Here is a 27,338-nt window from a genome sequence, read left to right on the forward strand (position 1 = left end):
TTATGTCACCCGAGGACTAGGAATTAGAGGATTTGTCCTTCCAGCTTCTTCCATACCGGTTGTATCTTTCCAGTATTGCGATGGTAGATTTGATATCACGTATTGTGCTGATACTGAATGTTTTTTCCTTCAATAGTTTTGCAGCAGTTAACGGCGTCAAGCCGTCATCGGCGTTTGAGTTGACGTCCACCTCCCCCGTCTCAAGTAGCATTGAGACAACTTCAGGATACCGCAATGCCCGTCGCAATGGGGTTAATCCCTGGTTGTCTTTCGCGTCTCTGTCAACTCCTGGCCGGGCGAGTAGCTTTTCAGTCATACCTGACGTGCCCAATCCAACTGCGTAAGATAAGGGCGTACGACCTAAATTGTCCCTAGAGTTAGGATCTGCCTCTTTATTCAAGAGCATTTCCACCAGCTCTAATTTGTTGGAACTAACTGCGTGCGAAAGCGCTGTTCTCCCTTCCACATCCGGGAGGTCAAAATTGAGCCAACTATCATCTTCGAGAAATATACGACAAATGTCGATAAAAAGTTCTGCTTTGTGCGTTCCCAAAACTCTATAATAAAGCACTTTGCAGCAATGTGTTAACGCACTCAGGCCCCGGTTATCCACAATGTTCTTATTAATATCTTGATGCGACCAGAGCCATCGAACTACATTAGCAGACACCCATATGCTAGCATACATCAGAGGCGTCTGTCCTCTCTCGTTCGGTTGATTGATATCTTCCCCTAGTAGAACTAGGGCCCTCATGGCCACCACACAGTCCAGCTCTGCTAAGCAGGTGAATAAGCTCTGCTCCGAATGATCACTCACTCCATAATACAAATAATTACGCTCTAGCTGTGAAAAGAACTTTTATTCTTGCTGATTTATTTGAATATCGAGGCCTTGGTCTAAGAAAACCTGGAAGCCAAGATCTCGGGCAACTTGGCGGCAACCGCATGCTAATGCAGCGATTAAAGGTGTACCATAGATACCTCCCCTAATACGGATGTGCCGTAATCTATCAGGGGATTGCTTGACGAGGTGGAAAGTCCTGCCACGCAAGAACATATAGCATGTTTACATCGGGCCGATGGATCGTAGCACCGTCCGGCCAAATATTGTAAAGGTTGATCCATTTAGGTAGCGGAAATTGCTCGATCCAATCCGACTGCTGTACTCCATAAGACTGCGCTTCGTTGGAGTGGAAAAGGACATTGGAGACGGCATACTGAAGAAATGGGTAAGCTTTTGTTACCTTACTTCTTGTTACTCTCTGATTTTTGTAGTCCCTGGTAAAGTTATTGACCATTACATCAACATCTGGTATTCTGGTCGTCATCTCGCTAAAACAAACCTCTTTTAAAGCATCTTGACTTATGCCTATAAAGTTGTTGCTTAGATGAGGCCAATATTGTGGGACTACACTTTGCAGCCTATGGCCGTCAACTAGAAAAAACTCCCTAACAGATTCGTGGATGAATTGCATAGAAGATATAGAATTAAGGTATACTTCCACTACTAAACCTTTTGAAGAGCTAAGAATATACCGGCGCATCGTATAATATCCCGGGAGAGAACTATGCGGGGCCGGGTCATTGAGACCAGTTCTGATACCGCAGTAGAGTTCCTGTAAGCTCAACGGATGTTTTGCAAGAAGTACGAGCTGGATACAGAGTAACATGGAATCGCAGTCTTCTGAATCCCGCATTAGCATATCGTGGAATAGGAGGCTGAGCTCGGTTGGTAGTTCACGAAGTCGCTTATTCAAAGCATCTGTCTTTCCCGAATCGAAGGCTTTGTTTAACATTGGAATTACCAGAGCTACCCAAAGGAATACACCAGAAGCCTTTTTGAGAATCTGAGACTTGATATCTTCGCTGGATTGTGATGAATCGATGGCAAGAGTAGAGTCGATATAACGCTGGATATCGATCATATGACCATCTTGACCATCAATCAGTAGGACCAGCGCTTCTCTAATTGATATCAGTAAAGCCGAAGACACTCTTGGTGTCTGGGAAGGTCTTCATGATCTGCCATATAAGGGCTTGATATAGCCCTTTTACTGTCCGTTCGAGTTCATGACCTCTCGCATTGAAGAAGAATGAAATTATCTTGAAATCAGGCACCTTAATCGCCGACTTTTCAAAGAGATATTTCATAAGTATAGATTTCCCCACGCCTGGCTTTCCTTTGATCCAGAGTAATCCATGGTGGCGGCTGATTTCATCTGAGTTAATCCAAGCCTTGTATTCATAAGTATCCAGAACCCAACTACAAGTATCTGGGCTGGGCAATCGAAGGTTTTGTCGACGGGCATGAATCTGGTCGAACCGCAACAACTCGCAAAGGCGGCCGGGAGGTTCGCTGATCGGCTCATTTAGGTGAGCAGAGTTTTGTCCGCTTGTGGATTGAGAAAACGTATGGCCATTGTGAACACGGCTGTTCCCAGAAATGAACTGGATATAGGATGAAGGCTCCGCTTGCCCGGACATCAAGCTAGATGGAGTTTATAGCGATGTTTGGCTCTGTATGTGAATGCGAATTCTTTTGGAACCGGAAATGGCTAGAAGAGAGGCAGGCTAACGGGCGGGAAAGATGTTAGATTTGCTCACGCTCTTTGCTCATTAGTAGGGTGTATGGCTGAAATGCTTCATTGGATGCTGCATGGCCGCGACCTATGCCGTGGAATGACACGTAAGTAACAGGGCTTAGCGATCAAGGCAATAAGGTAAGGCAGACAGATGCCCAAAAGTTTTTGTATAAACTATCTATATTAAGCGCTCAAAAGCCTTGGGTTCCTCGTCTCTTACTTAACCTGGATACGTTATAAAGCAAGTTTCAAAATGGCTGAAGTCCTTGGTATCGTAGCAGGCGCCGTAGGCCTCGCTTCAGCCCTAGGCGCACGTATCGATGGAATTGGCTGCATCCAAGCCGGACGCCATCTTGGATCTGATTTTCAGAACTTTCAACTACGGTTGAGAATGCTCGAGCTGCGGCTCTCACGCTGGGGAGAAGCGTTAGGAGTCGATAGGGACCCATAATTGAGCAACCCATTAACAACCAACGACCGAATCAGGACTGCAAAAGATGCGCTTATTCGAATCCTCGAACTTCTCGAGGAATCAAATAAGTTGTCTCAAAAGTTCCGACCATCATGTGACCAGGCCGGAGATCGCTCGGAACGGGATGAGGGAAGAGAGAAGAATGAACATTCTTTAAGCAGAAAAATGCGGGAGATATTTGCGCGGCGCAGACGAAATAGAGCTAACCCGATCAACATTACGCGCTGGGTGCTGTACAGCAGAGAACATGCGATGCAACTTATTAGCGATATCACATCGTTGATCGATTTGCTGCAGCAAATCTATCCAATGGCTAGAGAAGAAGTCAGACAGCTTACTTCAGCCATTGCCGATCAAGGGTCCACGATGCGGCACTTGCAACAACTTGTGCAAGGCATCGATGATGACATGAAAAAGGCGATTGAGTCTGTCCAAAGGCAGGGCCACCAGTACGGAGACGTATCCATGGAAGAGAATGCGCGTATTCAGAATGGGCATACCTTCACTCGGGCTTGGGAGGGGACGTCTTCTCTACCGGTAGGACCGAGCATGGCTTTTTACTCATATGAGAGCATCGGGTTCCTCAAGGGCTCGTAACGGAGATGTATATGTAGAGAAAGACGACTTTTGGTCGTAGGTCTGGACGACACCACGACCAATGCCTTTTGCTATCGCCGTGGAAGAGTAATGAGGAGATTGAAAGTTCGACGAATAGGGTGACGATATATTTTGGAAGAATGCAGATGTCTTGTTCGATCGCCGATCTTAAATATACCTTACAGTAGGACTCGCACCTTCTTCGTATGAATTGCAGGTGCCTTCTCTTTGGGGGAAACTTTATTTAAATAAGGTTACATGTATAACACCTCTAAAGCTGTTGTGTCAGGCCAATTTACTGAAGAAGTTGCTGAAGAAGTGAAGAATGGCAGGTGTGGATGTGATAAGCTTGCAGGAAGAAAGGCAGATCTAGAAGGAACCCCACCTGTTAAACTCCCCTCCGTTAGCCCTAACCCCGCAATCCTGCGGCAGTGGTACCCGCACTATTTCCACGGCCGAAATCCGTCGATCGGGCGGCCGCATCTTAGCTTAAAAGAGTCCTGGTGGTTGGCGAGAAATGCTCGAATCGAAAGATACGGGCGTCCGATGCACGGAATTAGTCACAAACTTGGTAATCAGCGTTTGCATTTAGAAAATATGTGCATATGTACGGTGATAGCCCCCCAGCAGATCTTGATAAGCGGGATTTATCGAACCGGGGCGGACCCGTCTACCCGTCTTACACCCCCGAAGGAATGCACTTCTCTACCTTTAGGGGAAAGCTCTCTGCCCCTTAGGGGAAAGCACCTGATGAGCGGCATTAAACGGACCGGAACGGCCCCGTCTTCCCGTTCTTACACCCCCGTGGACGGATCTTATTTATAAAGAGCTTACATGTACATATATTATCGCTCGCAATGTCCTGTGGTCTTGGAGAATATCGCAAATTTTGAAAAACTTAACGAGAATCTAAGGTGTTCTTCCCATTCTTAGGCTTGTAGTTTGAGAGTTTGTAGTTGTGAATACAGCCCTACTACGTAATCCCTCATGGTAAGAATTCCCGCCTAGGTTTTTATATAACTAGTACATTCGTAACTGGGCTAACTCGTTGATAAAGGCGTCCCAAGGGAGGCTTGCGCTTTCCGCGCTTTTCTTGGGGATGGGACTTTTCGGAGTCATGGCTACCGACGGACAGCTTTTCGCAGGTCCGTTAGGTAAGCTGTTAAGAGCCATCGCCGGCGGGAGTGAAGAAGCTGTGGTCTTGATAGGTGGCCCGGTACCCTTCAAGTACAAGTACACCGGCATCTGGTTCGTGGACGCGATAATCTCGCATTGGACGGCCTTCGTGGCGGCGCTGATCGACGATCCTGAGCTCCGCTGGAATACCTGGGCGCTCTACATCGAGTCCATGGGCCAGTTCTGCGTCGGATGGGGTCTTCTCTTGCTCGAGTGTAGGCGAGCAGGAAACCGCGGTCTCGCCGTTAGTTGGGCTGGAACCCTCGGCGTGGTCTTCCAGGCGATCTCGTGGGCGTTTTCTTTACCGCTATACTTCGGGTTGCATCTTCTTACGTCGCCCATCTCGAAGTTGGAAAGCAAGGGTGGCAGAATTACGGGCGAATCTGCGAAGCTCCTATTCGTGGACCTCTGGGACCTAGCACTTATGCCCATCTCCCTGACCTTAGGAACCCTTATTCCTACTCTCTTCATGAGCTTGCCTTCGCTCTTCTCTTCCATCGGCCATTATAGCTGGATTGCGTTCTGGATTCCTTTCGGGCCGGTAAGTAGATAGAGATTGTCCTGCACCTTTCTAAATACTAATCATATTTCCTTTAGTGGACGGTGATTGCAATGGACCTATTCAAGAGCGTGGCCAACTCCACAGTTGGCACTCTCAGCCCGAAGGACAGCAATGGCAAGCCTACTACACCCGGCAAGGGCTTTTATGTGGCTGTGTCGACAGTATACCAATTCAACATGGCGGTTTCCGTGCTAACACACTTGCCATTCATGGCTACATCTGTGCTACCCGGTCCCTTACGTTCCGCTCTCATTTACGCATTCCCCGGCTTTACTTCCTTTTTCACGGACATCACTTTCACGAAGACGTGGCTACCCCACCCCTTCCTCGGACAGCCGGCCATAGACCCGCTCGCCAACGGACCTGGTAGGTTTGGTCCCTTGGTCGCCGATTTCTACCTGTTCGATCTGTACCTAGGAAACGGAGCGATGCTTATATGGGCCTTGTACTTGTATCTTCAACAAACCGGATCCTCTCCGGCGAAGGCCATACAGACGGCCGCAAAGTGGTCTTTCCTTGGTGGATTCGTAGCTGGTGCATTTGCACTGCTCTGGGAGCGTGACGAGCTTGTCCAGGAAAGCGAGAACGACGCGAAGAGGAAATGAAGAGTTAGGATGGAGAATCTCGATGCGAGTTAAAAGGGGATGGGGAGTTCCATCTCAATATTAGTTGGTCTCCACTCCGTTTAACTCGATCGCTGGAGACGTGCTGTCTTCAATGACTATAAAAGGAGAGTTGATTATGTGGGTTGCTTGTTGGGCTGGGTTGGATTATGTCCTTATAAAGCTTATGGACATGAAATAGTTGCCCAAAGTCGTCTGTATAGAAGACGGCGGTATTCTGAAATTCTACACGGCAGCAATTGGCATGCCAGTCATTAAGGATTCACTAAGCGAGCGATGAAAGCACTTAGAGCATAGATTAGGTAGTGTAAATGACAAGTGATATGGCATATTAAATACTATATTTCTTCACTTCTAGGGCCTCTGGGCGCACTAGATATATTGGCGTAACTTCTTGGAACACTCATCATAAACTAGTGAATTGCCTTTAATCACTTTCTAACTCCTTTAGATGACCCTTACTCGCAAGATATGCAGCGCCAGAGTCGGCCCAGACCTGATAGCTAAGAACTTTGTACTGACCATCGAATTTAAGCGCATATGCGAAGACTTCATCCCAGCTCTCGCCCGTAGCCGTCCACGTGAACTTGGCGGTGCCGCGGACTGCGACGCGATTCTCAACAGCATCGACAATGTAGTCCGCGAAGCACATATCCTCGTAGCTTAGACACGAGGAAATGGTGCTGAAGTATTCCTGTACCCCGTCGTGCCCCCGGAATTCTCGACCGAGGAAAGGGGCGAGTTTCTTGAGTCCATGCTCGTATGCCAATATGTTGGTGGAGGACGAGAAATGGCTTAGTATCTCGTCGGGTGGTTTTTTCTGCGCAAAGCTCTCGCAGAAAGCTATGGCGGCGTTAAGGAGATCCGCTCGTTTATGGTGAGGCATGTCTGTACAAGCTTATAGAATCCCGTTCAAAATATAGGTGGCGTAAACCTGGTAGCCCTTTTTGACTGAAATCTTTAGGATAATACGTCATTACTCATTAACTCCCGCCAGCCCGTCAACAGCTGATTCGGGGTTTAAGCTAGATTCTACAGCTGCTATGGTGGACGGTTAGGACATTTATGCCAAAATCGAAAAAGTCGGTGGCACTATGTCTAATACGATAATGTCAGATTAGTCAGCACTGTCATGTGACCTGAAATCTCTGATTTCCCTGTAATTACTCGCGTTCCACGCGTTCTCACGATCTTACACTTTTACAACATAGTCACAACAACATACAATAAGATCATTAGTAATTACATCATTATTGCCTTAATCGTGCGTACTGATTGTTTGACAGATAATAATAACGCTAAGGATATAGTATAAACTCGACTATTTGCTTTATGTATATAATTTACAAAGTAATATATACATTTTATTTATTTTATATTATAATAATTTAACGAATATTTATTTAAATATTTTTTAAAAAACATTATTATTTTAATTGGAAAATAATAAAAATTTTAATTTAAATTACATATAATTTAAACTAAAATTGGTAAAAATATTAAAAAGTTATATATTTTTATATATATAATTATATAAGTTTTATTATTTAAATTATTTTTATTATTAATTTTTAAAGTTAATTAATTAAATTAAAAGATTTAATTATTAATTTAAATTTTTAATTATTTTATATATATAATATTTTTAAATAACTTTTTAAAAATAATAATTTAAACGTTATAATTAATATTATTTTATAGTTTTAATTAATGCGAAAATAATAAATTAAATTATATGTTTATACGATGTATATTAAATATTATATTATTATTAAAATATTTAAAATTTATTTAAAATAACTTTATTAAAATACTTTTAAAAAGTATTACGTACTTGTTTTTTTAAATAAACGTTTAAAAAAGTAAATGTTATTAACTTTTTTATATTTTATTAATATTATTATAATTTTTCCAACCAATTAAATCTTTAAAATTATTTTATAATTAATAATTTTTTCCTTTATTATTTTATTATATAAAATTTAAAACACATATAAATAAAATAAAAAAGTCATGTAAAATGCGTTTTATTTAATAATATTAATTATTAAAATTTTTATATAATATTATAATAAGTTAATTAATTTTACAAAAAATTTATTAAACATACGTTAAAATATAATTAATTAATTAAAAAAGTTAAATTTATATATAACGTAAAAAACACTTTTAAAATTAAGTAAACACTTTTTGTAAACGCTTACGTAAATAAATAACGCAATTAATTTAATTTTATTATAACATAATAATTAAAAAGCCGATTTAAATATAATTTAAATAATTATTTTCGCATTAATTAAAACTATAAAATAATACCAATTATAACGTTTAAATTATTATTTTTAAAAAGTTATTTAAATATATTATATGTATAAAATAATTAAAAATTTAAATTAATAATCGAATTTTTTAATTTAATTGGCCGAATTATACTTATTTAATATATTTTACTTTATATATTCCCTGCATAATATACTGTGCACCTGTTATATTACCCTTTTTGGAAAGCCCCGATCCATTTTCCTGATTTTGGCACAAATGTCCTAACCGTCCACCATAACTGCAGCCAATTTCATCTCATGTTAAAACATTTCATTCTAAACAATATGACAAAAATACTTCTTTTTTACATCATAGTAAACAATTTTATAACTGATCATATTAGTAAGATATCTAAGTTATAAAACTACACCTCTGGGGTATCTTTTAAAATAGGATACAAATTTAATATGGATAACTAAAGTAACCCGAAACTGAGGTAATATGAAGGATTTACCTCCTTTATTACGCCCAGCAACTTCGATATCACAGAAAATTTATAATTCCTTTCCACTAAGGTTTCCCTCCCTTTTTTTCCCTTGCAGCGTAATTGGCCAAACTTATAATTTAATTACTTTCTGCCATCTCGAACTTGGGTACAAACTACGATTCGATACCCAACCCTAATGGCATTTTCACCGCTACTCACATACCGCTACCCACCCCTTACTTCAAATCGGCATATTAGGGTGCTTGAGATACAACATGGTGACACTGACTCTGAGCCGTTGAAGGGAAGTCTTCGGAATCTTGATCTCGATGATGATATGCATCTACCCTATGCAGCTTTATCATATACCTGGGGCCAGCCCGACTTCTCCGAGATATTATTCTTAGACGGCTCTATCAAATTCATAACTCCAAATTTAGCTAATGCCCTTCGACGCTTCCGTTTTGTTGGTTGCCTAAAATGGATATGGGTAGATGCTGTATGCATTAACCAGCAAGATGACGAAGAGAAAAGCTTTCAGATCCCGCTTATGACAGAGATATACCGTAATGCGTCGTATACCAATGTTTGGCTTGGGAACGAGGATCATAGTATCAAGTCAATGAAATTTATGCGGACGATCGCTACCAGGATCTCTGAGAGCATTCAAGAATCGGGGGTATTAGATGCTTCAGCGCTATCTCATGTGATATCAGTCACCCAGCTCGCGTGGTTTACTCGACGGTGGGTTATCCAAGAGCTTGTCATGAGCCCAAGTGTGTCGTTACACTGTGGTCCTGTAGAGCTATCCTGGCAGCAACTCTCCAGGGTCCTGCTTATGGCTAGGGAAATCGCTCAACCAACACCATCGCTTACATCGGCAATTTCTCTTTACTACTTATGGCTTACATGGTCAATGCCTCAAATTGAGTCCTCAATGAACCCAGCCCGCGTCGATTCGAGGAAGAAAGGGAACTCCACTAATATGACAAACTTACTTCATGCCTTCGAACACTTTGATTGCGCAGACCCTCGAGATCGAATCTACTCGATATCTGGTCTCAGAAGAGATGGGGTAAATTTTGACATAAATTATTCCTATTCGATGGGAGAAGTATTTACTGGCTTTGCGGAAGCCTATGCAAATTCTAAGAGCGAGGTAGAAAATCTGCTATTTTGGATATTGTCCGAGACAAGCACACGGCAGAGAGGAAATAGGGTAGACGGATTGCCCTCTTGGGTCCCAGACTGGCGGATACCATCCACTGGTAGACTTCCATTCGAGCCGCACTTCACGGAGGGCCAGTCGGTCCAAAGATCTTCGGGCAATGCGTCATATTCTCTGACTATGAATTTCTTCAGGGGCCCGTCAGTTCATGGGACGCCTGAGGTTCAGCTTACTGTTTCTTGGGCAGTGTTCCGTGGTGAAAATGAAGATTTTCCTGATTTCATTGCACGATCAGCTACGGCCGTTTGGGAATGGTATCTTGCCAACACTACTAGAGATTCCGATGCGATAAATGATGAACAGCTCTGGTATTGGGTCACGCATCGCGTAATCAACAACCTACTCCCCTGGGCATTGGCAGGCATCCCTTTAACCGATTCGGTTAGCCGTTCGCCACCTGAAAAGAGACATGAGCTCGGAGCCATTATTCGTGAATTTTTGACGAAATCTTGGCCCGGTGTCATATCAAATGGACATATACAGGTCGAAGAGACTTGGAAGAGATCAGAGGCGACGACGCGCTGCTTCTTCGTCGCCCTTCCAAATACAAATGCCAGGCCATGTCTTAAGACTAGCGTTATAGGTATAGGGTTTTCAGATTTACGCGAAGGAGACAGGGTCAGCGCCATAGACGCGAAAATGAAGACACCCGAGAGAGATCTCCCAGGGAATCAGACAACCGCCGGCTTGATTGTTCGGGATTCTTTTCAATATACACATAGCCAAGCGAACCAACAAGGGTATTCGACAGAAGGTTGTAGTAACCGCGATCATACACCTCTGGAGTTCATTGGTTGCTGCTACCTACATTATAATTTCAGACTTATGGGTTGGGATAGTTGTCTCTCTGATCTCATAGTATACTAAGTTAGCAGAGTTGTAAAAACCAGGGGCCTTATCACCTTGGCGAGACCCATGTACCTTCTACTCTATAAGAGACTGGGGCTATAAAATAGGGTTACGGCTTCTCTTAACCCTCTTTGAATATGGAACTAGTTGTTAGGTATCCGTCTAAATAGGTACATGTAGCCAAGCTTGGTTTGGAAATGTTTATATTCCCTTTAGGTTATATTTCTAGCGTGGCATTGTAATTCTTGAACGAATTAGAGACAGGCTTACGATAACACTTCGGTTTAAGCGCCAAGAATACGCATTAGAGCATGTCTTTGAAGAGCTTCCCGAAACAGAAGTAAACGCCGGTCTGGTTGAGAGTATGCTGCGGTAGCATTCGTATTCTACTAGCTATAACAGCTGCACACTTTAGCCGCTGGCGAAAACAAGAAGGCTTTGAGTGATCGTACCATTACCTCAAGAAAACTCGCTGCCCTTTTCCCCGGAAGCCTTGAATGCTACCATAAACCGGGGAAATATATTACGCATGAGGTCTTCCGTAGTCTCGACCTTTTAATAGTTCGATTTAAGAATATTTCAATAGCAATACCCCGACAAGAATAAAAGTATTATAAACTGAAGAAGCGCAACAGTCAGGTTTGAATGCTTACCACGACTAATACTCCGTCGGACGCAAACATTGCATAAGCCAATAGCGATGCTATTCCACGTCTTGTTAAGAGCTCTACTATTTGAGCTTCTTTTCCAGCATGCTTCCGCTACTTTCAATGCGACCGCATCAAGTAGCATAAGGGCTATATACTTATTCAAAGACGTGCTCAAGTCAAACACCACATCTTTAAAGACCTCAGGCTTCAACTCTGTCATCATCTTCGGTGTCGGAATCCTCGAAAATGGCGACATCATGTACTACTCGAACACTCCGGGAAGCAAGGACATACTAATCGCATCTAACGGTGGATATGTAGGGGGTACAGCGCTTTCCGATAAGGTCCGCTCGTTTAAGACAGGCGACACGGGCATTAACCGGATCGAGATCTCGATGAACTCCCAGCACGTCCTCGAACTGACGCGCAGCCCGGGAACCGGTGCCGAGACGACGCTCTACCGCAACTTCGAGGCGCTAAAGACAGCATGGGATCTCGACGCCGTTAACAATGACGACGAGTCTATATACGATGTCACTAGTACTGTCGCCTTTGCGAAAATGCTCGGCACGATAGGATATAAATACACTACCGCGCCGTATACAAACACAGGTTTCTGGAGAAGCGTCACGACGCAGATTAATAACGGTCTCCAAGAACCGAACTTGCTGCTAGATAGGGTGTATCTGCAATGCTGTATGTAACATCGAAGCCACCCCCTCTTCCCCCTTTCCACTTTTTGGGTCGTCTCGGGAGCCGACGTTTCATTGTCGAACTGACTAAGGGGCTATTGCTCCCGTGACATATCTAACCTCATTTAACGTTTTACTAAAGCCTAAAGGAGGAACTTGCTGACTCTTGTTGCAGATGACGGTGGTGCAGGCAACGATCCGGGGAGCTGGCAAAACACTCTAGACATGAAGGTCGTACCGCTCGTATGGGTTACAAACGACTCTAAGCCGTCGCAGGGGACAACGGCTACACAAGCACGGTCTAGGTTCACAGGTTGGAATTCAGGAAGCGCCGTGGCTGGGGGAGGGTATTGGAACGACTACGACATTGAAAAAATGGGGTTGTCGTACACAGCATACGGAGATGTTCTTACAAGTGTTTTCCCATAAAAGTCTACGGTAGGTTGGCGGTATAAGAAGGGAGGATATGATAGGTATGACTGACTGGCTATAAGAAAAAAAAGAAAAGAAAAAAGAAAATAAATGTATGTGTCATATAGGCAGATAGGAGAGCATAGCATGCAATAGTCCGGAATTACGTTACAGATGACGTAACTATTATCAGAACATACATGATGCAGACCGAGAGGCGTTAAGGTCTAAGCTTTGATATCTATAAGCGTGACACGGCTTGTACACCGAGAAATTCTACCCCTCTACTATTCCCGACCTTAATCTCATACGCCAATTAATATCAAGAGAGTAAAGTAGAACAGCAACACAGCAACACAGAAACATATTTTTCGAGAGAAAGCACGAATCATAAATGTTATGTGACACCTCCATAGCAAAGCCCCGACATTCGTAATTCGGCATCGTGCATATGGCCCTAGGAGTCTAGGAGTCTAGGACGTCCGGTTTAAGAGGGCGTACAACTACTCCTACTCCTACTCCTACTCCTACTCGTACGAGCACGAGCACGAGCACGTGAACCTGGAGCCCATTCCCGTCCAATATAAAAACTCCATGTAAACCTCCCCGCACTCTACGGAATTCTTAATAACTTGGATCTTGCCCTGGAATTCCATTGTCCGGACTGTCTTATAATTCGATAGCATCTAACGCCTCGTCCCACTATGGTGAGCCAATCAAGCATCTTCCTCCGTCTCCCCCTGGAGATCCGTGAGGAGATCTACCTCCAACTGCTGCTCTTCCGCGACGACGTCGGTGTCCAATCTCTGACTCCCAAGCTCGACAGGTGGATCAAGGCGATGTGGGATGATCCCGGGTCGACCTTCTGTGGCGATGAGAATGACATTGTGCCTCGGGGAAGGACCAGTATCCTTTGCGTATCTAAGCAGGTCAGCAAGGAGGCCCTCGACGTGTTGTACCAGCGCAATACCTTCGTCATACATACGCACGCTGATTCTCACGATAAATTTCTCAAGTTCGGAACCGTCAACATACGGCGCATCCGCTCCTTGAGACTTGTCACGCACCCTCAAGAGCTTGGGTACATGGAGCCTGTCAACTTCGACCCCAGGATATGGGATCCGCTTCTTACAGATTTGACACATCTTTCACTCGTTCTGCAACAGCCGTGGAAGGCTCGGGGACATTGTGACCCATCCGGTAGTAAGGAGAAGTTCCAGAATTGTATTGATGAGGAACTACAGAAATGGCTTGCTTGGCTAGAACCGATCTTACAATACTTCGCCAGCAATATTTCCGAGAGAACCACGGTTACCATCGACGATAATGAGTTGGCGGAGACGAGCGAGGTCGTGCATAAATGCTTCCGTGCTGGTTACCAGAGGGTGCAGACTGAGATCGGAGACAGGATCTTCGAGAGGGCGTTACCATCTGAGGAGTCTGATTACTGGTACGACGACTATGATATGGATTCTACATGTGGCGGCACCATCAACGATTGGTCAGACTAGGATCGAAACAATTCTTTATTATCCGGGGCGTCATTTTCGGGGTACAAAATGCACCAAAATCAGCAGCATGTTCCTTTTTCAGCAATCTCATCTCTCAAGGGTATTTCGGTTGGTTCCTTTTTGTCTAGGCTAGTTCAGTGACGTGTGGATTTGGATTCGGGGTTAGGAATTGGGTATGGGGGAAGGGGAAGGGGGAAGGGGGGTCATGGTTAGTAGTCACCACTCAATACTACTGGTTGTTGGCAGGCTTGAAAAATGGAAGAGGCTAGGATTCTAAAATGGGTGCGAAAAGGAGAACGCTTAACGGAGTAATATAATTAATGTGCAATCCTATATCTATAAGCGTGTATATCTTCCACATGGTGATATAGTTTTGAGATTATAAATTACGCCTAACGTAAAACAGTAGCTTCACATAAACGTTTTCTATAATAGCTTGTAGGAAAAGTTAGTTCTGATTGGGAATTAGCCTTAAAGGGCTAAAAGCGCCGAATTAAGGCGCGAGAGTCCCCAAGTATGAAAGCAAGAATGTAAGCAAGCTTAAGGTTACAGTGACAAAATTATGAGTTGTTAGCTAGGAATACGACAACACAGAAAAGGAGGAATAAGGTGTACTGCTGCTTGCTAATCACTAGCACTATCTCCCGATAGACGCCGCCTGAAGCCCATATCTCCGATCTCATCTTGTCCGTTTCGGTTGGCATTCCGGGCCTAACCTAGGTCCGGCAGGTCATCGATTAAATCCGGACCGAACTAGGAAACACAAACTCCGGAGGAGCGACGGCGTCTAGCACGTATCTTTGACTTACGATATTTCATGGTCGGCCTTTTCATTATCTGTAGATAAATATATCCCGCGTAGCACGCATCTTTCTGTCGAAATGGCCATAGATAGCAAGCATAAATCTTCACTTTCTAATACTGGGAAAAGACCAAGGCAGCCATGACTGTAGAGTATGCTAAGGATCAGCCCGAGGGCTTCACCAACCGCATCGAGAAGGTTGCTATCGTGGGGGTACGTTGGATTTCAACTTTACTCTACGCAGGATAAAGATATCACTAACTAGTAGCAGGCCGGCGGTCAGATAGGGAGTGTCCTGACCGAGCACTTGCTCAAGAATGGCAAGCATACCTTAACAGCCATAACGCGGCCTAACAGCACTAAAAAGCTTCCCGAAGGCCTCCGAGTTGCTCTTGTCGACTATAGCGGTGATGACGACACCGAACTTGTAGAGGCGTTTCGCGGGCAGCAGGTCTTGATCATTTCTATGTCAGTCCACGCTCCAAGGGACAGTGTTAGCAAGCTTGGTACGTAGCATTGATAACCCCTTTTAATTTGTCGGAAACAAGCACCCTTCGTAGTTCGAATTTCCCAATATCCCTCCGAATATACCCAGAGATGCCATTGAAAAAGATCAACCCAGATTTGAGAATCATGTCCTTAACCATATTTTCCCAACGAGTCTCCGGCTCCCTCTAGGAAATTCTTACTCGAAGTGATAGCCGAAGTACTAACTTCGCTGCAATAGTACGCGCAGCCGCCAAGGCCGGTGTACCGTACATCCTACCCAACTGGTTCGGGCACGACGCCGCCAACGACACGCTATGCGAAGATAGCATGCTAAAAGCCTCGCGGGACAGCATCACCTCCGAGATCAAAAGCCTTGGCGTCAGCTCGTACATCCTTCTCGTGTGCAACTTCTGGTACGAGTTCAGTCTAGGCGGCGGACCCGACCGCTTCGGATTTGATTTTAACAAGCGCACGTTCGTCGAGTTTGGGGATGGCACGGTGCCCATCCGCACGAGCACATGGCCGCAGTGCGGGCGGGCCGTCGCCGCGCTTCTCAGCCTCAAGGAGTTTCCGGACGACGAGGCGGATACGTCGCCTACGCTATCGCAGTTCCGCAACGGCTGTGTGTATGTCTCGAGCTTCCGCCTCGCCCAGCGCGATATGTTCGAGAGCGTGAAGCGCGTCACGCGCACCGCGGACACCGACTGGAGTGTTACCCGTGAATCTGCTGAGGAGCGCTGGGGGCAGGGCAGGGCTGCTCTGCAGGAGGGGAACTGGAAGCTCTTTACTAAGATGCTGTATAGCCGCATGTTCTTCCCAAATGGTGACGGTGACTACAAAGGGGAGCTCCATAATGACTTGCTTGGCTTGCCTGTCGAGGATTTAGATGAGGCTACGGCCGTGGGCGTCCGGATGGGAGAAAGTGGCGAGGTGCCGTTTTCGCATTAAAGGGGGTGGTAGTATGATGGTATGTACCTATCTTACGAACCTTTCGAGGTTAACAAGGGAGTAGCTTTTATAGAACATACTTTACCATACGACCTTTTCTTTTGTTCCAAACCTCGATATTATTCGACTTACGCGTGGATTTCATTCGTAGTAAAATTGATCTTCCTGTCGTTGCCCCTTATTTAGCATCTTCCTTGTCCCATACGTAGCTCTATATACGGACAGCACTTTAATCGAATCAGAGTATGGTTTCTCTTACCTGTCTTCGATCTCCTGTGATATATATGAGCTTGGAATCAGTTATAGAGATGCAACTCCCTCACAAGAACCTACACTACCGTCTTGAAGTCGACTTGCTAGACGTCAATTTCAAACAGAAACATATCTTACGCCTACAAGCTCTTAAATCTAGATTATCCCAGACCAATCGGATTAGATATCTAGAGTATATTGGTGATTTGGTGGCGGAAGGCAATGTGAACTTTATTACGACTCGGAAAACAAGTCGGATCTCTGGATACGGCGGGATCTTATATGGCCAGCTTATATGGCAATGGCATGCCGGTATATGAGTGAAATTCGTTACATACCATTACTTCCCTTAGTGTTTAGGTATCACATTTATAAAAAATGACAGAAAGAGATGTAAAGACTATAAACAAATGGTAGAAATGCGCGATATGCCCGCTCTTACTATCCACCTATAGAACGTATTCTAGGTCAAGTGTGCACGGCAGGTAAGAAACGGCCGTCCTAGTCCGCTGCTTAGGTACTTATCTATATTCGTAGAGTTTTCGCAAAATGCTCTTTAGAACGAGTGGGAGAAAGATACATCGTGGGAGGGGAATACATACAAGATAGCACCTGTCAATCACGGACATGTGGCAGTCTAGGCCAATGGTTGGGCCACCGCGTAAGCAATGGTACATCAACGTGTTCGAGCATATGAAGTCGTTAATGAATTTTATATGGAGGCCGGTATAAAAATGCTGTTTGCGCGATATCGGGGTGCGGGTGTTGAAATCATAATGTAAGGATTTAAATGCGGGTAGTATTGATATTTTATTTCTTATCGACTTTTACTAAGTTAAATCTTTAAAATTATGGCCTGTGGCTTCCGGGTACACGTAAATAGACATGTCGCCGCAGATGCCGTGCATTGGAAATGCGGCGCAGATTGGTTGCTCTAAGGCTTGATTTCGGTCGGAGCTCTGGTGGTTAGGTAAGTCTGGAGTCTGGACAGGCACCAATTCGCAAACGTCACTCTTGGATGGGTGGATACCCGACATAAGGTCGCCCCAAAAAAAGATCAGTACCGAAAATACTTAGTGTGCTGCGGAACATCACAGCTAAGATCCTTGTACTCTCGGGTCCAAGCTTTCGTACCTTTTCTTAGCGTAACTGGTCCTTTTCGGAGTACATCTTCAAGCTTCTTCTAGGGCTCCGGGGTCCGCTGAAGTCACCTAAACAGACCTAAACGGTGGTAAAGCTCCAGGTACTTCAGCGGCTTCTTCGTTAGTTAATCAGGCGACAACTCTTTCCCCAGGGCTTTTCACTTGCATCACTCTGACCAGTCTTGCTTTGGAACTTGTGACTGAACAAACGACATCAATTTCCTCCCTTCTACTCTTTCCCTCTCTCATAATCAGCCAGTTTTAACCAACTCCCTCAATCCAACCACGTCTTCCGTTGCGTGTATCTATATCACGCACACCTCTTTTTCTCATTTGTTTTATTTAGACACCCGGTTTGTGTTTTTCCCGCTGCCAGCCGACCCCAAATCAGTTCAGATTCTTCCTGCAGGGTCTCCCAACGTGAGCGCGCTTCGCGATATCACCTGTCGGCTGTATCCAGTATCGTCATCGTCATCAACCCTCCATTCCACGGCCTAAAGTCGACATATTACCCAACGTCGACCCATCCGTCCATCAACGATCCCAGCCGACTTTCCCCTTTTCTAACTCCATTTTCCTTCAGCCGATATGCCAGGGAAAACGCCTCATTCAAACGGGAAAGAGCCGGTCGAGAACGGTATTAGGAACAACCAGGACGTTGACATGACCGACGAGAAGTCCTCGCTTAAGGGAAAGGGCAAGAAGGGTGTCAAGGAAGGCGAAGATATGACAGTTGTCGTCCCCCCTTCAAAGACCACAAAACAATCTTCTCAACCACCTCCACCTGACGCTGACGGAGACATCGAAATGGACGTGGATAAGCCGGAGGATCTCGAGGTCAAGGTCGACCCCGTCACCCAGGCCATCACAGGTATAGCTAATACCATCACCTATATAAACTCGTGCATGTAATAACCTAACATATTATCTTCTGTTATAGATATTAAGAGTAATTTCGCCCTCCTCGACCGCGCAGTAGCCCTGTTCGATGCCAGATTCTCGTTAAGGGCTTTAAGATCCATCTCTTCCCTCCGGAAGCGTCTCACGCCGGATATCCTAGCCCAGGTTATCGCAGAGACTTTCTCGGTCTCGAGCACATCTACCAACGTGGCTAAGCAACTTCTAGTTGCTATCGGAAAAGAAGATGTACCTCTAGGTCGCCAGCCTAGTTCTGAGATGGAGATTGATAGCGAACCAAAGGCTCCCGCTAAGAACGGAAACAAGAAGGAGAATAAGGACGTCATTCCTGAGATCGATATCTTCCTGAGCATCCTGGTTCAAGTCTATCTATTTGACGCGAAGCAGTTCCAGCAGGGAGCGGAATTTTCCAAATACCTTTCGGAGCGCATCCACTCTTTGAATCGCCGGACTCTAGATTCGCTTTCCGCGAAGGCCTACTTCTACTACTCTCTATTCTGCGAGCAGCTTGCTCCTTTACCCCCATCTCCTCAGTCTCCGATCGTTGCGATCCGCCCGACCCTCTTGACTGCTCTCCGGACTGCCGTCTTGCGAAAGGATATCGACATTCAGGCCTCGGTTATCGTTCTCCTTCTTCGAAGCTACCTACTGACCTCCCACATCTCTCAAGCGGATCTCCTCGTATCTCACACTCAGTTCCCCGACAATGCTGCCAACAACCAGGTTGCACGCTTCCTTTATTACCTCGGTCGGATCCGAGCCATTCAGCTGCGCTACACTGAGGCACATGAGCATCTAACAGCGGCCACACGAAAAGCGCCGGCAAGCTCATGCGCCCTAGGTTTCGCGCAAACTGCAACGAAGCTCCTGCTCGTTGTAGAGCTGCTGATGGGTGATATCCCCGAACGTGCTACATTCCGCGTTTCCAATATGGAGCAAGCCCTTCACCCATACTTCTTACTCGTTCAAGCCGTGCGAGTAGGTAACTTGGAGGATTTCGAGGTGACGATCGCTGACCATGCCGACACGTTCCGCCGCGATGGGACGTACTCGCTCATCCTGCGCCTTCGCCAGAATGTCATCAAGACTGGCATCCGCATGATGAGTTTGAGCTACAGCCGTATCTCGCTGCGCGACATATGCATCCGCCTGCATCTTGGTAGTGAAGAGAGCGCGGAGTACATTGTCGCTAAGGCGATCCGCGACGGCGTCATCGAGGCGACCTTAGATCGGGAACGAGGTTTCATGAAGAGCAAGGAGGTTGGTGACGTTTACGCTACTAGGGAACCGGGAGAGGCGTTCCACGATCGTATCAGAGCTTGTCTTGCGCTACACGATGAGAGTGTGAAGGTATGCTGTTATCGATCATATTAACTACTTCGAATCCAGTCAGACTAACTCTTTTATGAATAGGCCATGCGTTTCCCCATGAACCAGCACAGACTTGAGTTGAAGAATGCTCAGGAGGCACGCGAACGAGAACGCGAGATGGCAAAGGAGATACAAGAAGGTGACCTGGACGAAGATGACCTCGGTGGAGATTTCGAGGGAATGTAACATAATTTAACTCGTGTATTCTGAAATGGGAAGGACTTCGGGCGCTACCTTTTCCGCCATTACCGGTCTATAATGGTTTGGCACGCGAGAACGGGGGAGCCAGCTTATTTGCATCGGTGAAAGTTGTAGTTTGGTGACCAAGAGAAGTTAAGAGGCCGCAATACTGGCGCGGTCAAATATAAACAACGTCATTCGGCCTATTGTAATAGATATCGACGGAGAGAAAGCCTCGTTTTGTTGGCTGGGACAGAAGCGTGTGAGATAGTAGGTTTTCCTAGCAAGCCAGGACACTTAACAGCAAATCCAAGTGCTGGCTAGGACCGCTCCCGTTTTTTTAGCACGTGTTTGATAGTTACACTGATATTGCTACTACGTATTACATGATAGCTTGTTTGACTTATGGTTTGCTCAGTGTGGTGTGGATTTGGTTATGGTTGAGTTTGGATTTGACGACACTTTGACAATTACTCTTAGAGTCATTTGTTTGTGCTTTGATACAAGAGCTTTGTGGGTAGTACGCTCGGCTGAGCTCGGCTGATTTCTTTGACACTATGCTACCTACATCTTGCGAATATATAAGATACCTAGGTATGGCCTACGAACAAATTCATGCCAAAGCCTGTTGGTGCTTCGTTGGTCAAGCTAAAGGGTATCACGTGGGACGAATCTACCCCAATACCTATGTACCTAGGTACCTAATATACATATTGGGGTATAAGCTTCAATGCAACCAGTTACGTAAGCACTTCATTGGCAGTTGTCGCGACTGACAACGAACTTTAAACCATTCGTCTTTTCTCTTTTCGCTTTTCGCTAAAAGTTTAGGTATTCTTGACTTACATGATATGATTTAAGACAGCTTATATAAATCTTCCTTCCAAATAACTGATCAATCAAAAATGGCGCCTCAGAAGCGCAAGAGACCGCACGATGCCGAACCGGAGTTACCGCGTCGCGCGACTAGACAACATCCTGCGCCCAATAGCGATGAACACCTACTACGAAGCGGTCGTGTACGTGCCGGTTCGATCAAGAGGTCTCACATGTTATCACATACAGAGAAAATATTAGAAAAAAACGGGGAGATCAAGAAGAGAGCAGGGAGGCCACCTAGCAAACAAGACAGCACCACAACGACAAGGCACGTCGTGGCGGACAATGTATCAAAAGAAAATATACAACCCAATAATAGTGAAGAAGGAGAAGAGGAAGCGCAATATTATGATAGAATAAATGAGCCGATTAATTCTTTGGAGCATTCACCGCATGAAGAAAGGAAAGCGACGACGAGACGGCCAACTACAAGCTCATCCCCTCCACAAACTAGACTTGTGCCCCCCAAGCCACCATTACAGCGAAAACGACAGCAACAGCGACAGCAACAGCAGCAGCAGCAGCAACCGCAAATCCTAAATCAAACAACTACACATACGAAACCACTCGTGACATCGACGCCAAAGCGCCCTTCTACCTCCGAAAAGCTGCTAAAGCCTCCCCCCACACCGCGCTCAGATCGCAACATCGATAAGGTCGTGTTAGGTAATATCTGTTTCAAGGCGTGGTACCCCTCGTACTACGGCAAGGAGGTGCTAGGTGACATATCGAATAATACCAATCCGGGCGGCAAGGATGGCAGAGACGGCGGCGGAAAGATGGGAGGCAGGATAGGTGGTAGCAAGAGACAACCACCGCCTATGCTCGAACGCTTGTATGTCTGCCCGTGCTGCTTCAAGTATAGTAGAGAATTGGTCGCGTGGTGGGAGCATGTTAGGTGCTGCGAGAAGACGTTCGAGATGCCTGGGCGGAAGGTGTATAAACATCCTAAGGGCTTAAGGACGCGGACGGTGAAGGTCCCTTCGGCATTCTCGAGTGTTACGACGGCTGCGGCTGCGGAGGTGGTTGGAAAGGGTAAGGGGAGGAAGAAGAGCGACGGAGGCGCAGGTGTGCCGACGGTGGAAGAAGTTGTTAGTGATGACGGCGAGTGGAGTGTATGGGAAGTTGACGGGGAGAAAGATAGGGTACGCCATCATTTCCTTCAAACTCCGAGTTTGTCACGACTTGATGCTAACTATTTAATAGCTATTCTGTCAGAACTTATCCCTGTTCGCGAAGCTATTCCTAGATAACAAATCGGTGTTCTTCGACGTGACGGGGTTCAACTACTTTCTTCTCGTCTATACCCCCCCACCAACTAACGACCCACAACCGTCTCCTTCTCTTGCCCCTACGTCTACCGATATAATTCCAAACTCTCAATCATCCACAACAACTATTTCTAGTGCTTCCCAACATACCCCAACGTCGCCGACGAGACCACAGGTAGTAGGCTTCTTCTCGAAGGAGAAACTGTCCTGGGATAATAATAATCTGGCGTGTATCCTAGTGTTCCCGCCATGGCAGCGCAAGGGTCTGGGCGCTCTACTCATGGGTGTATCATACGAAATCTCCCGGCGCGAGGGTATTCTAGGGGGGCCTGAGAAACCTATATCCGAACTTGGTAGGAAGGGGTACAAGCGATTCTGGGCAGGCGAGATTGCACGGTGGCTTCTAGAGCTCAAAATACCGGAGGGGCAAGGGGAAGACGATATAGAAGGTGAAAAAGGGACGTTAATCACCGTCGAAGAAGTCTCCAAAGCCACGTGGATCGTGCCCGAGGACTGCCTCGCCGTACTCCGAGAGATGGGCGTTGTAGAAGATGCGGGTTCTGGTTCCACTGAGACAGCCACTGCTAACGGGTCAACCGAACGACGCGGCGGTAGCGTCAGTGATGGAGATGTTGAAATAGAGGAGGCGAAGACGGCTCCCCGCGTAAGGCTCGATAGGGAAGCTGTCAGGCGCTGGGTTAGCGCGAATAAGATCGACCTCACTAAGACGTGCGACCCGGACGGCTTCGTCGAGGGGTACGCGGTTAGGGAGGGAGAGAGCGAGGAAGTGGATGAAGAGTAAGAGAGTAATGGAGAAGGAGAAGAGATGGATCGAAATATATAAGATACCCCTTTGCTTTAGGTTTTGAATGTATAACAGCTGAATAGCGAATATTCGAATGCTAAAGTTATTCTGATGGTGTTTACGTATTTGTGTTTTTATAGTAGTTGACCGCCGTACTTACCAACGCTTCCTGTATTTTATACATTAGTACGAGTCTTTTGATAGATGGGCTATGTTTGGGTTTTAGGTGAATAATTGTCGATGTGTTCGCTCGGGGTGTAATTACATACACGTAAACCAGGGGCTATAGTACGACATAATTCTCCTAGAGCGGTATTCAAATCATAGCCTTCAAAATGTAGCCTTTTAGGTGATAGATTAGGTACCTATATTTCCAACTCTCAATTGTTGTCTGTATGCTAGTATATCATTTGCTCGTATTTTCTAACTAGGACTTAATCAAATTTATTCGGATCGTAGATATCGCCTGCTAACTCTTTCTGCTATCTCCGATCCATTGGTATTATATTACGAACCTGCTCTTTCTTACTCTTTTTAGATGCTTTTGCCTTTATTGTCTTGAAAGGTCGTTACAATACAAACTCATCATAGCTTAGATTTTTTACATGCCCGTGGTGAGTGGTTCCACTTTGAGGGAGCGATAGGCAGTTCTTCTCTGTTGCTGTATATCTATACTAATAAATATTCCTAACTGCCATACGCAAGGTATACCTAGGGTGTTCTCATTCTCGTGAGGATTTAGCACTGCTGTATTATTGCGTTTTCTTGGTATATAACGTACTAGTCCATCTCAAGAGGAGTGTTGCTTGAATTCAAAATGCTCGTCATGTAGAAACGCTTCGATGCTGCGTTAGAAGACAATGAGAGGGGCTGATAGATCTATTCCATTCGCTCTATTATTTGTATCTGAATAGGCCGGTATGGCTCCCAGCGGAAGTAGGTTCTCATGGTAGTGACACAAAGCACTTGGTCACCAGGCTCATTAGTGTCACGTAAGAGTGAAAGTGAGCTTAGAAGACCCCCCTGAGGGTCCCTAGTCGGGCATACCCTGAAAGAACAATAAACCAAATCACCAATTCTAAGGATACTCTATATGTGTTACATCTAAGCTAGCACAGCTCAACACGATCCAAATGAAAACACATCAACAGCAACAGAACACTGATTTTAAAATAGTAAAATTATATCTATACCGAAAAGAGGAATAGTGTTTTTATGATTTGCTAAAATATGCTATAAGAAGTGAAAGATACCCAGACGAGACCCGAAACCCGAGACCGAACCAAAAGGAAAATATATATATAGATGACCGATTCATGCAACCATTCAATCATATTTTTGAAAAAGACCGCCCATTCATATCGCTTGCTTGCTTACTCGCTCGCTCATTTTTGTCATCAAGGGAAAAAAAAGGAAAGAGGGAAAAAAAAAGCCCGCCCAATGTTGTGCCGTAGACATATGCTGTTGTACCTAACTAGGTATGTACCTATGCTGTCCCACATGTACCAGTAGAAGAAATTCAAAAGCCCATGCTTGTATGCAGACCTGTGTCCATGAGGCATCATACTTTCATATCGTTATCATTGCTGATGTCGTATCGTTCGTTTTAATTTCTGTCGTATGGAGTGTCATGAGATAGATGATGTATGTGTTTAGATAAATAAAGGTGGATGGAAAAAAGATGTGGTTTAAAGTAGCAAGGTGATCCCTGCCACGGGAGAGAGACAAGCATGCGGGTCACCGATCGATCTACCTATTTAACCTCGGATCCGTACAACGGCCTGCGTTTGCCGTCAAACTCATTAACAACTCTTCGAAAGCGGCTGACCATCGATGGGGCTCCGTGCGGCGCGGGGCGGTGTGTGCGCTTGGTGTACCCTTCGTCGCCAACGCAGCTGATGCTGTCGTCGGGCGCGATACTCTCTACATCGTCGTCGTCATCCCAGCCGGTGCGGCTCTCGGGGAGATCGAGATCCCGCGCCGAAACCCGGCTGTGCGACCGTGTGGGAGGACGTGCCGTGCTGACGGGTCGCTTGCTGCGCGTCGAGACGTATGTCTCGGCTTGAGTTGGTCGGGGAGCTCTGTGTTTAGAGCTGCTGCGACCGCGGTACTCGGACTCCCCGGCGTATTTGGATGGTGTTGCGGTGTGCCTTGATGGGGCTGCTGAATACTTGGATGGCGCGTAACTGCGACGGTCATCCTCGCCTACCTGGCTGCGGTACTCCCTGTCCATTAGGAGCTTTTGTTCGTACTTGGTACCGGCATTGCTTATGTACTCTACGTCGGCGGTCATGGGCGGCCGCCTTGTGGAGCCAGCCTCGCTGAGGCGACGAGATCGGCTGGCCGTGGTATAGTGGCCTGAGTATCGGCTCGCACGGTCGTCGAGGTCCTCTACTACCCTACTCCTTGCAGGTGCCTCAATCTGGGCATACCGTGCTCCGTAGCTAAGCGGCGGATACTTCTTGTCCTCGATGTACCTAGGCTGAACATTCGGCTGCGGGTCTGGATAAGATGCGCGCCGTTGTAATGCGGCTTCGTATTCTTGACGCGGGGTAGCACGCTGACGGCCGTTACCCATAAAGGCATAGGTTAAAGCGCTACCTACGGCAACACCAACGGCTGCGGCCCCGAGGACCGTGCCCATGCCGGTGCCAGCGCCGAACCCCCCGGATGCCTCACGCGGCGGGGGCTCCACGGCGGAAGTAGTGGCACTCCGCTTCATCATGGACCGAGGTTCTCGTGAAGAAAGGGAAGCGCTGGAATTCGCACGTGCAAAGCTGGAACGATATCCAGCGGAGCAGACAGCCTCTATCTTGTTTCCGTCAAAGTCGGTGACCTCTACGCGGCCCTCGTCGAACGTGTCGATTTGTATATCGGGTTCCGCTCGTAATGCAGCGGTTCGAAAAGCAGATACAACGGAGGGTGATTGGGCGGAAAGGATTACGCGAGATGGTCTTAGATGTTGGCCGGGGGCAAGCCTCTTGACTTCTAAGACCGGGGCACCGGAAGTACTGTCACCGAAGACTATGGACGAGGCGTTGGCGGAGATATACCGGAGTTTGAGTGGTTGGACGATAGCGGCATAAAAGGAGGCCGAAGAGGGGAGGTCCCTAACCTGAACCGGCTGCATACCTAAGGCACTGTTGCGTGTATAATGCTAGCAATATTGGAAGAATGATAGGTGCTGGGTGATATAGAAGTTTCGAAGAAGAGAAAAGAACAAAATGTTATTGACTTGTATATTCGAAAATCATAAGACGGTGATGAACGGTTGGAGACAGGGCACCATAAGGCACCAGATACGCAGCTACACGTGTAACACGCCGGGGTATGTAACAGACACTAAGGGGTAAAATATGGCCCAAGCTCCCCGGGGGTATCGTGTACACGTAGCTGGCTGGCTGGGGTAGAATTTTCGATAGGATTACGGACAGTTGATGTCTTAGGTATTTATTTCATCATTTGTAACCATCCTTATTGAGATTGAAATTGAAACAATATCCAATTGATTGAAGAAGCCAACTGATGATCGTTAATAAAATTTAATACATATACTTGACAGGTTGGTTACATATGAAATAGTATTGGCGCGTATGTACGGATTACAAGACAGAAGATGGTGTACTCCGAATCGGTACTGGTAACTAATTCATATATCATGTGACTTGCTTACCGCCGAATTGGATAAAGTACTTTAGTACCTCAGACCGCAGGACATTCGGAAAATTCGCGGTCCAAACAATAGACAGACCAGCGCATCACACAACAGGTCACATGCAATGAAAAAAAAAGAATTTGCGCCATCTCGCTTCAAGACCTAAACACTATCTCGATATACAATTTTGACGATCAATTGAGAATTTCTGTTGATATTAGTACTTACCAATTAGTCAAAGACCCCCTTTTTACTAGAGTTAGAATAAGCTAATATTATAGTCAATTTCGTGGTAAAAAGAAACTCGATGTTAGGTACCCGATAGGAAATATTTCATCCTAAGGCAATGAGGCTTAAAAAGGGCATCTTGCAGTACCGGCGTCCCGGGAACCTGAGTGGTTCGAAAAAGTTTTTCGCATTGTGCGACCCACAACCTCACATTCCCATGTAGGTATTTTCCTCTCACCCCCAAAGAAATCCTTCCGGGAAATTCCCAACGGAAATTGGATACACACAACAGGTGG

The 27,338-nt window shown here is 45.8% G+C and overlaps 12 protein-coding genes across 12 annotated transcripts; 8 read left to right on the top strand and 4 right to left on the bottom strand.

Moving 5' to 3' along the window:
• Positions 1–16: 16 nt before the first annotated feature.
• On the bottom strand, positions 17–882 carry F4817DRAFT_363567 (ankyrin repeat-containing domain protein; the record flags this gene model as incomplete). Its single annotated transcript, XM_049306656.1, has 1 exon — positions 17–882. The coding sequence occupies exon 1, from the start codon at positions 752–754 to the stop codon at positions 17–19; it is 738 nt and encodes a 245-aa protein (XP_049153542.1). The 5' UTR covers positions 755–882.
• Positions 883–2,036, bottom strand: F4817DRAFT_30278 (uncharacterized protein). Its single transcript, XM_049299811.1, has one exon. It carries the CDS (start codon positions 1,923–1,925, stop codon positions 1,011–1,013), a length of 915 nt encoding a protein of 304 aa, XP_049153543.1. The 5' UTR covers positions 1,926–2,036; the 3' UTR covers positions 883–1,010.
• A 799-nt stretch (positions 2,037–2,835) lies between these two features.
• On the top strand, positions 2,836–3,780 carry F4817DRAFT_363571 (uncharacterized protein; the record flags this gene model as incomplete). Its single annotated transcript, XM_049306657.1, has 2 exons — positions 2,836–3,008; positions 3,069–3,780. The coding sequence occupies 2 exons, from the start codon at positions 2,836–2,838 to the stop codon at positions 3,649–3,651; spliced, it is 756 nt and encodes a 251-aa protein (XP_049153544.1). The 3' UTR covers positions 3,652–3,780.
• A 988-nt stretch (positions 3,781–4,768) lies between these two features.
• On the top strand, positions 4,769–5,994 carry F4817DRAFT_362766 (uncharacterized protein; the record flags this gene model as incomplete). Its single annotated transcript, XM_049306565.1, has 2 exons — positions 4,769–5,368; positions 5,425–5,994. 2 exons carry the CDS (start codon positions 4,769–4,771, stop codon positions 5,992–5,994), a joined length of 1,170 nt encoding a protein of 389 aa, XP_049153545.1.
• On the bottom strand, positions 5,911–7,069 carry F4817DRAFT_30300 (uncharacterized protein). Its single transcript, XM_049299815.1, has one exon. It carries the CDS (start codon positions 6,896–6,898, stop codon positions 6,440–6,442), a length of 459 nt encoding a protein of 152 aa, XP_049153546.1. The 5' UTR covers positions 6,899–7,069; the 3' UTR covers positions 5,911–6,439.
• Positions 7,070–8,566: 1,497 nt separating this feature from the next.
• On the top strand, positions 8,567–11,269 carry F4817DRAFT_30357 (heterokaryon incompatibility protein-domain-containing protein). The gene has a single exon (XM_049299821.1). The coding sequence runs from the start codon at positions 8,958–8,960 to the stop codon at positions 10,854–10,856; it is 1,899 nt and encodes a 632-aa protein (XP_049153547.1). The 5' UTR covers positions 8,567–8,957; the 3' UTR covers positions 10,857–11,269.
• Positions 11,270–11,538: 269 nt separating this feature from the next.
• On the top strand, positions 11,539–12,609 carry F4817DRAFT_362768 (uncharacterized protein; the record flags this gene model as incomplete). Its single annotated transcript, XM_049306566.1, has 2 exons — positions 11,539–12,184; positions 12,356–12,609. The coding sequence occupies 2 exons, from the start codon at positions 11,539–11,541 to the stop codon at positions 12,607–12,609; spliced, it is 900 nt and encodes a 299-aa protein (XP_049153548.1).
• A 235-nt stretch (positions 12,610–12,844) lies between these two features.
• On the top strand, positions 12,845–14,281 carry F4817DRAFT_354717 (uncharacterized protein). The gene has a single exon (XM_049305561.1). It carries the CDS (start codon positions 13,296–13,298, stop codon positions 14,100–14,102), a length of 807 nt encoding a protein of 268 aa, XP_049153549.1. The 5' UTR covers positions 12,845–13,295; the 3' UTR covers positions 14,103–14,281.
• Positions 14,282–15,045: 764 nt separating this feature from the next.
• On the top strand, positions 15,046–16,341 carry F4817DRAFT_362770 (uncharacterized protein; the record flags this gene model as incomplete). The annotated part of the gene is made up of 3 exons (XM_049306567.1): positions 15,046–15,117; positions 15,176–15,410; positions 15,632–16,341. The coding sequence occupies 3 exons, from the start codon at positions 15,046–15,048 to the stop codon at positions 16,339–16,341; spliced, it is 1,017 nt and encodes a 338-aa protein (XP_049153550.1).
• A 1,378-nt stretch (positions 16,342–17,719) lies between these two features.
• On the top strand, positions 17,720–20,882 carry F4817DRAFT_354724 (proteasome regulatory subunit C-terminal-domain-containing protein). Its single transcript, XM_049305562.1, has 3 exons — positions 17,720–18,606; positions 18,676–20,003; positions 20,067–20,882. The coding sequence occupies exons 1-3, from the start codon at positions 18,324–18,326 to the stop codon at positions 20,208–20,210; spliced, it is 1,755 nt and encodes a 584-aa protein (XP_049153551.1). The 5' UTR covers positions 17,720–18,323; the 3' UTR covers positions 20,211–20,882.
• Positions 20,883–20,964: 82 nt separating this feature from the next.
• On the top strand, positions 20,965–23,275 carry F4817DRAFT_354725 (acyl-CoA N-acyltransferase). The gene is made up of 2 exons (XM_049305563.1): positions 20,965–22,228; positions 22,290–23,275. The coding sequence occupies exons 1-2, from the start codon at positions 21,110–21,112 to the stop codon at positions 23,154–23,156; spliced, it is 1,986 nt and encodes a 661-aa protein (XP_049153552.1). The 5' UTR covers positions 20,965–21,109; the 3' UTR covers positions 23,157–23,275.
• A 1,516-nt stretch (positions 23,276–24,791) lies between these two features.
• Positions 24,792–26,754, bottom strand: F4817DRAFT_30475 (uncharacterized protein). The gene has a single exon (XM_049299834.1). It carries the CDS (start codon positions 26,287–26,289, stop codon positions 24,913–24,915), a length of 1,377 nt encoding a protein of 458 aa, XP_049153553.1. The 5' UTR covers positions 26,290–26,754; the 3' UTR covers positions 24,792–24,912.
• Positions 26,755–27,338: the final 584 nt, after the last annotated feature.

Source organism: Daldinia loculata (genome assembly GCF_022478755.1).
Source record: "Daldinia loculata strain CBS 113971 unplaced genomic scaffold F4817scaffold_116, whole genome shotgun sequence".
Taxonomy (NCBI): Eukaryota; Fungi; Ascomycota; class Sordariomycetes; order Xylariales; family Hypoxylaceae; genus Daldinia; species Daldinia loculata.

What these genes read in the sequence shown, in the direction of transcription:
- F4817DRAFT_30357 (XM_049299821.1), top strand. Translation starts at nt 8,958, where the DNA reads ATGGCATTTTCACCGCTACTCACATACCGCTACCCACCCCTTACTTCA.
- F4817DRAFT_354717 (XM_049305561.1), top strand. Translation starts at nt 13,296, where the DNA reads ATGGTGAGCCAATCAAGCATCTTCCTCCGTCTCCCCCTGGAGATCCGT.
- F4817DRAFT_30300 (XM_049299815.1), bottom strand. Translation starts at nt 6,898, where the DNA reads ATGCCTCACCATAAACGAGCGGATCTCCTTAACGCCGCCATAGCTTTC.
- F4817DRAFT_30475 (XM_049299834.1), bottom strand. Translation starts at nt 26,289, where the DNA reads ATGCAGCCGGTTCAGGTTAGGGACCTCCCCTCTTCGGCCTCCTTTTAT.
- F4817DRAFT_30278 (XM_049299811.1), bottom strand. Translation starts at nt 1,925, where the DNA reads ATGATCGATATCCAGCGTTATATCGACTCTACTCTTGCCATCGATTCA.
- F4817DRAFT_354725 (XM_049305563.1), top strand. Translation starts at nt 21,110, where the DNA reads ATGGCGCCTCAGAAGCGCAAGAGACCGCACGATGCCGAACCGGAGTTA. An exon ending in TTGACGGGGAGAAAGATAGG is followed by an intron (nt 22,229 to 22,289) that starts GTACGCCATCAT and finishes ACTATTTAATAG; the next exon opens with CTATTCTGTCAGAACTTATC.
- F4817DRAFT_354724 (XM_049305562.1), top strand. Translation starts at nt 18,324, where the DNA reads ATGCCAGGGAAAACGCCTCATTCAAACGGGAAAGAGCCGGTCGAGAAC. An exon ending in CGTCACCCAGGCCATCACAG is followed by an intron (nt 18,607 to 18,675) that starts GTATAGCTAATA and finishes CTTCTGTTATAG; the next exon opens with ATATTAAGAGTAATTTCGCC. An exon ending in TACACGATGAGAGTGTGAAG is followed by an intron (nt 20,004 to 20,066) that starts GTATGCTGTTAT and finishes TTTTATGAATAG; the next exon opens with GCCATGCGTTTCCCCATGAA.